Here is an 11,061-nt window from a genome sequence, read left to right as displayed (position 1 = left end):
CAAAAATAAAATAATTAGAATAAATCGAGAAGAATATTCAAACATCCAAATAACTATAGCTGCAATTGCATATGAGACTATAACATACAAATTATTCTGCAAAAACAACACATAAGTCAGAAATAATTAAGTAAAAAATATATTGGCCACAAAAAACTAAAATGTTAATATAAACAGTTAAACAAAATAAGAAAAACATGAAAATCAAACCTACACACATTGTAACGACGACTTACCTTTATCATGGCAGTTCCAACAACAACAATAAGCTAGTCCTGACAGCGATGTTGGCGTCACAGGCTTGAGGAGACTTTGGACCAATGTTGTGCTCTAGGATGAGAAGAGAAGTCTCTTTGTGACCTTCTTCTCTCTCTTCAAAATCCTTTTTTCTAGTTTTCTCTTTCTTCTTCCCTTCGTCTCGGTCTTTTCTTTTCTTGTTCGACGGTAGTGCAACGATCTTCTTTCTCGACGATTTCCTCTTCCTCTTCTTCTCCTTGGTTCTTGCTCCTTTTTTTCTTTTCTGTGATTTGTCCCCTTCTCCTCAGTCACAAACATGATGGCGACGACAGTAACGGTGGCTCCTTGTTATATCGCCTATTCTTTTTTTTTTTTCTCTCTTTATTCTAATTTGTTTGTGTTCTCTCTAATTTATTTGTGTTCTTTGTTTACACAAGAGTAAATTAGAAATGGTCAAAATTGAATAAGGATATTTTAAAAAAAATATTAAAATTTCAGTCTCTTCTATTATTATTTTTTAAAAATATTAAATAGACTAAAATTTTATGCCTTGAAATTAAAATTTTAATTTCTATCTTGAACTACCAAATATAATATTGAGTCTCATCCTCCAATCTTAGCCTGGCTACCACAAAACTAAGGTTGTTATAATTGGCTGCCACTTGGCAGTGAGGTACGATACTTGTGTCGTGTTTGTATTTTCGGGTGCTGAACTGCTGATGACCAAATTGATAAGCGAAAGATATTTCCCGCTACGCACCCAAACAATTGGAGCAGCACCAACGCCCACACCCACCTGAACCCCTCTTCTTCCTCTCTCTCCACCCTTTAATTTCCCGTTCTTCCTCATTAGGGTTCTTTCAAAGTTGCACTCTTTTTCTTTCTTCTCTCTCTGCTGCATCCCGTTGCGGTTTTCCTCATAGAAAGAAGAAATGGCCACTTACACGTTTTCATTATGCCCTCACACCCTCTGTTACCGCCCTTACACCACACGCTCTTCTTCCCTTTCTTGCTCTTTCCCCTCTTCTGCTCTCCCAGGTTATAATCCTTTCCCATTTCGCTTTACATTTCATGTTTCTCTATGCTTTTTTTATTTTCTGAGCTTCTCTCGTGCTTGATACAGATATCAGAATGTGTTCCTAGCTTTTTCCATTTGTTATTGGCAGCTTAAAGTTTTGTACTTTTACTATTTTACAGAAGTATTGGATGATATGGTGTACATGATATATATGTATACGTGATGTAATTATATATTTTTTAAATAACTTGGACTTACTGCATTGTGTGCAATTGGTTATGTTTAGTGTTCTACCAGTTAAGGTCTTAAATTTTGTAATAGGATGTTTACACTTCATCCGTTGCTTTTCTAATGTCCCATATAAGGGCTTTGAGGCAATCATTGTTGAAGATACTTATTCATCTCCTTAACACTCTTCGAAAAGGTTTAGATTTGTGGTAAGCTAGTAGGAATTAGGTTTGAGAGATTCGGTTGAGTCCATGTTGCTTGAGAACAATATTAGCCCGGACGTAACCATATATATAGGTATTGCTTGAATGATTTGTTTCAATTTCTTTCATTTTACTTCCATCGCAGAACCAGAGGCAACTCTTTTGTAGGTGGATGTTATTTATTATTCATATGGTTGTGTTATTCTATTTGTTTCATGTATGTAGATAATGTTGGATCTAAAGTACCGAGAAAACGAATAAGAAGAATAGAAGGTCCGAGAAAGAGCATGGAAGACTCTGTTAAACGTAAGATGGAGCAATTTTATGAGGGATCCGATGGACCACCCATCCGTGTTCTTCCTATTGGTGGATTAGGTGAAATTGGAATGAATTGCATGCTTGTTGGTAACTATGACCGCTACATTCTCATTGATGCTGGTGTCATGTTTCCAGAGTAAGTGTTGCTACTGGAATCTGTGTTCTCTTTGTATGTTTTCGCAGTCACACTTAGCCCACTGGACAAGCTCACAAGCCTGAATTGTTACATAGGCGATCATGTATTCATGTATATGGAAAACTTTATACATAATCACTATCCAGACATGGAATTTAATCTTTCAGCTAATAGCAAATAATCTGTTCCAAAGTGAAATTCATTTCAAATATTAAAATCCCATTTCCACTTCAAGGTCACTATCAAATTTCTGCTGCATGGTTACTGTTTGCTCTGCTCTGCTCTGCTTTTATTTATTAGTCAACTGATCTTGTTTCACATTTGGATTGTACATTTCAGCTATGATGAGCTTGGGGTCCAAAAAATCATACCCGATACAACATTCATAAGAAAATGGAGCCACAAAATTGAGGCAGTTGTTATAACACATGGGCATGAAGATCATATTGGTGCGTTACCTTGGGTAATGTTTCCTTCTCCATGGAACTGCTGGTGTGAAGAACAATACCCTTCTTGACTAGTTATTTTTGACATATTCCCCTAAGTCTCTCTGCATTTTTGTAGAGGGATATATCTATGACCTAGTTTTTGATGCATTCTTCCATAATGAACTTAAAGTTAACCTAGATAGGAACTTGCAGTTTGATTAAAAAATCTAGAGCTTGGATAATTTTGCTACTAGGATAATACAAATGTGATGCAATCAGCTTCAAGGGAAATATACAACCACAAAATTCATTAGGTCCTTGATTGATGACTTTGGTTTAGTAGCATGTTTAAGGATTAGGGATCTTGGTATGCTTGCTACCTATGGTATACTCTCTTAAAAGCTTTAACATATTTCTGATGTAATGGTCGATTGGACGCTTTTCCTATGTGTGACTCTTTTACCTGATGGGGACATGTTGCTTTTTTTAGGATATTATGACTCTCACAATTGTCGTCGCACACCCGAAGGATGTGGGGCTGGGGAAAATCCTATGACCAAGTGACCAACAAAATATATTTGTTTCTTAAAGTAAAACATAGAAGGGTCATTTTTTCTGTCTCTTTCTTTTTTTCTAGTTTCAGTCCTTAGTTTTGTTTCTCTTACTAGTTAATTACTTATTCTTTTATGTCTCTCCACTTTATATTTTATAATGCTCCTCCCCTCCCCTTGGATAAGTTCTCTGATTGATCATGCTTTTATTAAAACAAATTTTTTAAACATGTGCTTACTTCTGCTGTACTATTGACTGTTGCTTTAATCACCAGGTCATCCCAGCATTGGATTCTCATACGCCAATTTTTGCATCATCCTTCACAATGGAGGTAAGAAGACATATAGTCTTGTTACTTTATTGGTAAGGTGCTGCTCTTCAGTTGTTTAATTTCCATCATTTGTGAATAAATAGTAATGTTGTATAGTAGGAAGTAATAGAAATTAGATGCTAGTATCAACATATCTTGAAATTGGCTACCTGCCTCTTCAACTCTTCATTTATGTCACCCTATTGGTACTTATCATTACAAAAACTTGTTGCACAGTTTTTTCATTGAAATTCTGTTCCTTGAATTGGTTATTTTTTTCATCAGTTCAGAAGAAGTGAAACTTCTTTTTCCTCTTGTTAACAGCTTATTAAGAAACGCTTGAAGGAACATGGTATTTTTGTTCCATCCAGACTCAAAGTATTTAGAACAAGGAAGAAGTTTATGGCAGGGCCTTTTGAGATAGATCCAATCACGGTGACCCATTCTATTCCTGATTGCTGTGGTTTAGTACTTCGTTGTTCTGATGGGACTATTCTTCACACCGGGGACTGGAAGGTTAGAATTTACTGTTTTTCTCATCACGTTGTCTTGTTATTCTGGCTTGAATCCTGTATTGCTGAACAATTTGATTCAACAGATTGATGAAACACCATTAGACGGTAAAGTTTTCGATCGTGAAGCTCTAGAGGAGCTCTCTAAAGAAGGAGTAACATTGGTGAGTCATCTGAATCATTGACTTCTTGTCATTTATCTGCGAGTGATGCATACAGTTCCTTTCATTGTGAATATGGTTTTCATGATCGGTATTATGTTGATATTGGTTCAAATGGGAAACCTTATTCTACTTTTAGGCTATTGGGCTTTTCCAAGATATGCATTTTAAGTAGCAATCACTATTTTGCTTGGCAAGTTTGGTTTATTTTGATTCCCTTCACTGTATTAGTGTATTGAATGTTTCTGAAGTTGGTAAATAAATAGTTTATTTTTGAGGGAGGGATTAGTTGTTGGAAAATGGATCTGTAGGAACCTCCCAGCCCTGGTGCCCACACTAGCAGAGCACCCTGGTAAAGACTAGGGATGATACCTGTTGAGTGATGCTCAACCAGCGGTGAAATAAATTAATAGATTCAAATATCTTCTAAATGACTTCTATATAATTTTGAGCTTTACTCCTCCATGTGACTTGACATCATGGAGGTAGTGTGGTGGAGATGGAGAGGAATGGGGCTGATAGGGATCATTACATATTGTGATTTTAGTTGATTAGGTACTAAGTGGCTAATTTTCTTTACATTTACCCATAAATGTACATCTATATTTGTTGTAGATTTACTGATGTTAAATTGTTAACCTATGCTGGTTTCTTCTAATTTTCTGCCATGTGTTTGGTTATAGCAATGTGTAGCCTCTCCCTTATCTTTTTCCTAAATGTTGAGAAAAGATAGATGCAAATTTGGCGTTACTTTTCAGATGATGAGTGATTCAACAAATGTACTCTCACCTGGAAGGACAACCAGTGAATCTGTCGTGGCAGATGCATTGTTGAGGCATATTTCAGCTGCTAAAGGAAGGGTTATTACAACTCAGTTTGCATCAAATATACATCGTCTGGGAAGCATCAAAGCTGCTGCTGATTTAACTGGTAGAAAGCTGGTATGTTCATCGTTCTCTCTTTTTCTGATTTACTCCAATAGATAAACAACTGTTAGAAGTGTTACAATTTTATGGTTTTATAACTATTCTATTACAATTTTATGGTTTTATAACTATTCTATCAGGTATTTGTTGGCATGTCTTTAAGGACATACTTAGATGCAGCTTGGAAGGATGGAAAGGCTCGAATTGATCCATCCACTTTGGTAATTAACATTGAAATAATTGTTTTCTTTCTTTTGGCGTAACTCTACTGATATATCTAAAATTTTCCCCCTTTTTTCCTGTTGCCACCTTTTTAGAATTATGAGTTTCTAAAATTTTTAAGCTTCTGTAAGTCTCATCTCTATTATTCTACCTTTCAATATTTCTAATTTACATAGATTAAAGCGGAGGATATTGATGCTTATGCTCCAAAGGATTTGCTAATTGTTACAACAGGCTCCCAAGTAAGTTGCCTGTGTGGTCCTTTAAAGATTATGTAGTGCATAGTTCGTTTGATAAAGAAATTGGACAAGTTTTTGGCATATGAACAAATATGTATTTTTGTGTCAGGCAGAACCTCGTGCGGCCTTGAATCTTGCGTCTTATGGAAGTAGTCATTCTTTCAAACTAACAAAGGAAGATGTTGTTTTGTATTCAGCTAAGGTAAGATAACAAAATTCAGAATCAGTTGGTTGCTGTTTGATTTGACTAGAGCATGCCTGATATAACTAAATCATTCTTCTGCAGCTAATGCACTAATTGAACTTTTATTTTGAAATTTCAATCCATTCTTGTAACAAGCCTCAGATTTTTCTGCATGAGCATGTTGCTTGTGTTCATGTCTGATCCATTTTCCACCAAAAGAAGATAGTTTCAAAAAAATTAGATATAAATTAATGTGGTAAATCTGTCCTCTTCTTTTGACACTATTAGGTTATCCCTGGCAATGAGTCCCGTGTTACAGACATGCTAAACCGCATATCAGAAATTGGATCAACAATAGTTATGGGGAAGAATGAATGTCTGCACACGTCTGGTCATGGGTATCGCGGAGAATTGGTAAGTTTTTGTTGGAGGTCAATTTATTCCTTCTTTCCATATATTTCTTTCCCCTTAAAATTTCTTATTCTTCCCAAATTAATTGTTTTACCCCTATGCATCCTCAATTTAATTGTACCATGTATGTGTTTTATTATGCATGCATTTGCATGAATTTGTCTTTGTTATGATCTGTTATTGATGAGAACATTTATTTCTGCAGGAAGAAGTACTTAGAATTGTGAAACCACAGCATTTTCTTCCCATACATGGGGAACTCTTGTTCTTGAAAGAACATGAATTGCTTGGAAAGTCCACTGGCATTCGACACACCACTGTGAGTTGTTTCACCTTTATCAGATGATAGATGAGACTGAGATACTAGGGACCTTTTGCATTTAGATTTACATAAACATGTCATTATGCTCCAGGTTGTTAAGAATGGAGAGATGCTTGGTGTTTCACATTTGAGAAATAGAAGAGTCCTTTCTAATGGCTTCATTTCACTTGGAACAGAAAATTTGCAGGTTGGTAGTTTTCATTTTTTGCTGCACTCTTTTTAAGAAAACATCTATAACTCTTAAAATTTCCCCCTTTTTATGCAGTTGAAGTATAGTGATGGTGACAAAGCATTTGGTACATCGAATGATCTCCTTATTGATGAAAGAATGAGAATTGCATTAGATGGCATCATTGTGGTTAGGTATGTTTTTCAAGTCATAAAGTAAGTCAATGCTAAGTAGAAGATGTTTAGTGACCTAATATTTATTGTCTTTTTCAGCATGGAAATATTCCGTCCTCAAAATCTAGATGATCAAGTTGGAAACACATTGAAAGGCAAGATAAGAATTACTACAAGATGCCTGTGGCTTGACCAAGGGAAGCTGATGGATTCACTTCATAAAGCTGCGAATGCTGCCCTTTCAAGCTGCCCTGTGAACTGTCCACTGGCTCACATGGAAAGAATTGTGTCTGAGGTGCTGAGGAAAATGGTGAGGAAGTACAGTGGAAAGCGGCCTGAAGTTATTGCCATTGCTGTAGAAAATCCTGCAGCTGTTATTGAAGATGAGATAAAGACAAAGTTGTCTGGCAAAGCCCATGTGGACGGGATATCAACATGGAGAAGAGTGTTGGATGGGCATGGGAAGGAAAATAACTCCACCAAAATGCCAATTAGAGGTAAACAAGTGCACATTTGAAATGCATATAAAATTGGGGAGGCTTTATTCACATTCTCTTGTGCCTCTAGATGCGGTTTATGTAAATATCCTGTTAATTTTGTGTTTGAATGCTTCTTTTGAATAAGTCTTGTTCTTGCTGATGTTAACTCGGAAGTATTCTTGTTGCTAATGTCATTTATTTTTATTATTGTTGTGAATCCCACCTAATGGGATAAGGCTCTATTGTTGCATTATTACTGGCATATCTTCCTTAGGTTTCCTGCATTAACCTACTCTCCTATTGTCATTGTAATTTTTATATGTAGATTAAGTGCCTAATGTTTTCATTCTAGCAATTTTCTTACCAAACCAGCATAATCTTGAAGTCAATTTTGTTCCCAGTTTCACTTCTCTTAGCTCTAAAATTATACCTATTTTGTTGTAAATCTGATAATGAGGGATTAATTTGGTATCAAATATTCAAATGCATTTACTGCTAAGTTTCATTAGATTATTTTGTATGCAAGTCTAAGCTGCCGGCGATAAGTATATCTTGGGTTCTGCTTCTTAAATTGACAAGAGACTGCAAATTTCTCTGAGTGAGATGTTTTTTGCTGTTTGTGTAAAATGAATCAGAATGCAATGGACCTACTTGCATATAACCAATCCTTATGTATCTGTTTTGTTTATTTGGTGCAAGGATGCTAATGACCGTTTTATGGTAAAATCCTTCTGCTGTAAATTTCCTAGTATCATATATTCAAATATCAGTTTTTCTTTCTCTTGTTCCATTATTTGGTGCGTTTGTATATAGGTGTTGAAGGATTAGCATCTGAAGAATACACTACCACCTCAAGTGGAGATGATGATAATATTTCTGAAACAGAGGATCAAGATGAATTTTGGAAGTCATTTGTCGATTCATCGTCAGCTGAGAAGTCAATCAAAGCTAACAATGGTTATGTTCCTCAAAAGGAGAATAAGCCCCAACTGAAGAAAGATAGTTCTGAAGAGTCTGAAGAAGAAATGTCCGGAAAGACATCAAATTTAGAATCCAAATATTCAAAATCTGCAAAGAGAAATAAATGGAAACCTGAGGAAATTAAGAAGCTGATTGATATGCGGGGTGAACTACATGATCGATTCCAAGTAGTAAAGGGGAGGATGGCCCTTTGGGAAGAAGTATCTCGGAACTTGTCGGCAAATGGGATCAGCAGAAGTCCTGGGCAGTGCAAATCTCTATGGACATCTTTGTTACAGAAATATGAGGTTTGTTCCTTCTTATGAGCAACTATGATGTTAATATATAATGCAAATGATAAGGTCACTATGAAATCAAAGAAGAAATTGGAGTGTTTGATCGTTTCTTTTCACCTTTGCATCTTAACTTTATTTAATAACATCGGAGGAAGTAAGGATTTTAAGAGAAACTTCAACTGCTGTGAATACATGCTTGTGTTTTACACATTACATCCGAGTGTTATAAATAGAAGGCATTGTCTTCAGATTGCAGAGAACAAGCATAACAACTAATAGTGAATAAATTGCCAGAATTAAATTATTAAAGTACAATTTTATGATTTAATCATCAACATCCTTTACGTTTTTGTTTAAGCAGGAGGTCAAGAATGAGAAGAATACCAAGAAAAAGTGGCCATATCTTGAGGACATGGAGAGGATTCTATCTGAAAATGAGGAACTGGCAACAAAATGAATGCAGAAGTTACGGGAAGGACAAGAAAAATTTGCAGGAGTTTCTGCATGATTTTGGTAATATAAGTCCGAGCATGGTCCTGGAAGGACGTGTGAATTGCAGGTTTATTGCATCATGGAATCACAATGTTGAACATTCATTCATATTTGGTGTGGGCATGTAGTACTAAATGGGATTGGTATTTTATACTGACAGAAGTTAATGAGGAAGAGAATGACGATTTGGGGGATTATTTATCAACCCTTCTCAAATGGCAGCAGGCCGCATGCACCCCTTTTTCTGAAATTTTACCTTGAATGATTGTGCTGTTTTTCTCCTCTATACTTGTATACTCAGCATCATTTTTGTTCTTTATTTATAGGAGGCATCAAATTAGTCCTTAGGTAGCAGTTGATGCCATCAATTTTGTCAGTTGAATGGACCAAGTTGGCATTGAAAGACTGTCACTTGGGTGTTGCTATACATGAAGGAACTGAAAGTTTACCATAAGATGTATCATAATTGATTTCATTATTTTCTTGGTGGCACTTGCTGCTGTTGAGAATCATATATCCAAATATAGTTGGATTTTGACCAAATACAACACTGAAACAGTGAAACTCGGAAAGGCAAATGTTGTTGCTCCTTTACTTCTCTTCAATGCCAGATTGTTGTGGTGGATCAATTTATTAAAGGAGACAATAGGAAAAAGTTCCTTTTAGATGAACTCATGAAAGTGAGTATGAATCTATCTTACCTCCTAGAAAACTACAAGCCATTTTGTTTTGATTTATCTAAACTCATGCTTCCGTAGGTCAAAGAAAACATTTTAGGTTCAATCTTATAGGGTGGTAGAGGTTGTTGAAATATATATAGCAGTTCCAAGTTCCAACTCAATGTAACAGTGTTCATTATTATCACCTACTTATAGAAAGTTTGACTCACTTAAAGCTTACGTATTTTCCAAACACTAGGCAAGGTTATTTGTTCTTTTCTTCATCAAAATGTCGAAACAACTCTTGGTAAAAGTTTATCTTTCAAGTAATTTTTTACACATAAAATTAACTTCTCGTTGTCTCCTTCCTTAGCTTCCCCTCTCCTTCCTTCCCACGATTTTTCCATTCTACTGCAACCACCATCATGATACCGACCTACGACTTTCCACAACCTATGTCTCTCTTCCTTACTGATATTTTAACCTTTCAATCGCAATTTTTTTCCCCATGGTATTTAGCCCAAATGATTGAGCTAGGTAAGCCTCTGGGAAGCGAAACTAGGACCCAAATAACATATATGTCCTTCCTCCAAAAAAAAAAAAAAAATCCATAGACCAAACAAAAAATAAACCGAATTCGTGTGGAAGAGATTTTTGCTTTTTTATCTTGGCCTGGGTAAATTTTCTCATCTCAGATAACAAATCTATTTGCAGCAGAGACCTAGCATAGATGGCATATCTGTAGCCTCTTTAATGTTGCACCCGGGTTCAAGTTCCAGCTAAAGCTCGATGTAGTTTAAGAACCCATAATGTGTGTTAGTAGTGTATAATGACCAAAAAAAAAAAAAGTTAAATCTATTTGACTATTTCTATTTGCAATACCACGTTTTCCATCGAAATAGTTTCCAATTCACTGTTATGATATTTCATTCGGTTAATTTCTTCGATTTATGAGATATTTTATTGTTTTGAAAAAAAAATTATAGCTATTTTTATTTTGATATCTCCTTCAATTTGAGATTGATCGTGTTAGCAATTGTACTAAATAACATAATTTTCTATTCAAAGTTTTCACAGAGACATTCTTAACTGTGTATAGATCTAAGAAGGTTTAAGAAAATGGTTGGTCCTAGAATCACTCACGCTATATTGAAAAGACCAAGTGTTGTGAAGGAGATTTGTACTTCAACAGTGCTGGGAGTTGCTACTGGCAGTGTTTGAAAGATGCATTGGTGGAATGAACAAAGAAACGTTAGGTCCTTTTATGATTTGCTCGAGAAAGCTGTGGAAATTCTGTTTTTGGCGGCAGAAATCATCAACACGAGATACAGATTGTATGAGCATAGTTTTGTGGAGGTTCAGAAATAAGTTCTGAAATTTGGAATGATGAATGATAGGGTGGAGCTCAGAAATAATAATAAGAAGA

General features: G+C 35.6%; 1 protein-coding gene across 4 annotated transcripts; it reads left to right on the top strand.

Annotated features, from left to right (window-relative positions):
- Positions 1 to 915: 915 nt before the first annotated feature.
- LOC107631525 (ribonuclease J) lies at positions 916 to 9,521 on the top strand. Of its 4 annotated transcripts, none has more exons than XM_016334994.3 (17): positions 916 to 1,275; positions 1,912 to 2,140; positions 2,480 to 2,603; positions 3,395 to 3,451; positions 3,755 to 3,946; positions 4,029 to 4,106; positions 4,862 to 5,044; positions 5,170 to 5,250; positions 5,428 to 5,493; positions 5,600 to 5,692; positions 5,963 to 6,088; positions 6,291 to 6,404; positions 6,499 to 6,594; positions 6,673 to 6,770; positions 6,849 to 7,246; positions 8,042 to 8,496; positions 8,846 to 9,521. In XM_016334994.3, the coding sequence occupies exons 1-17, from the start codon at positions 1,170 to 1,172 to the stop codon at positions 8,939 to 8,941; spliced, it is 2,592 nt and encodes an 863-aa protein (XP_016190480.1). In that variant the 5' UTR covers positions 916 to 1,169; the 3' UTR covers positions 8,942 to 9,521. The 4 variants fall into 4 exon arrangements, with proteins under 4 accessions (XP_016190480.1, XP_016190496.1, XP_020978078.1 ...); XM_016335010.3 differs by having other exon boundaries at positions 992 to 1,275; positions 2,480 to 2,589; XM_021122419.2 differs by lacking the exons at positions 916 to 1,275; positions 1,912 to 2,140 and adding an exon at positions 3,059 to 3,158.
- The last annotated feature ends 1,540 nt before the right edge of the window (positions 9,522 to 11,061 follow it).

Source organism: Arachis ipaensis, chromosome B1 (assembly GCF_059453495.1).
Source record: "Arachis ipaensis isolate K30076 ecotype BB chromosome B1, ASM5945349v1, whole genome shotgun sequence".
Lineage (NCBI taxonomy): Eukaryota > Viridiplantae > Streptophyta > Magnoliopsida > Fabales > Fabaceae > Arachis > Arachis ipaensis.
Note: the sequence above shows the minus strand (reverse complement) of the source record. Positions and strands in the feature narration are given on the sequence as shown.

Bases quoted from the DNA above. Each gene is read 5' to 3' on its own strand.
- LOC107631525 (XM_016334994.3), top strand. From the start codon at position 1,170: ATGGCCACTTACACGTTTTCATTATGCCCTCACACCCTCTGTTACCGC. The intron at 5,494-5,599 runs GTAAGTTGCCTG...TTTTTGTGTCAG, and splicing joins TTGTTACAACAGGCTCCCAA to GCAGAACCTCGTGCGGCCTT. The intron at 6,405-6,498 runs GTGAGTTGTTTC...ATTATGCTCCAG, and splicing joins CTGGCATTCGACACACCACT to GTTGTTAAGAATGGAGAGAT.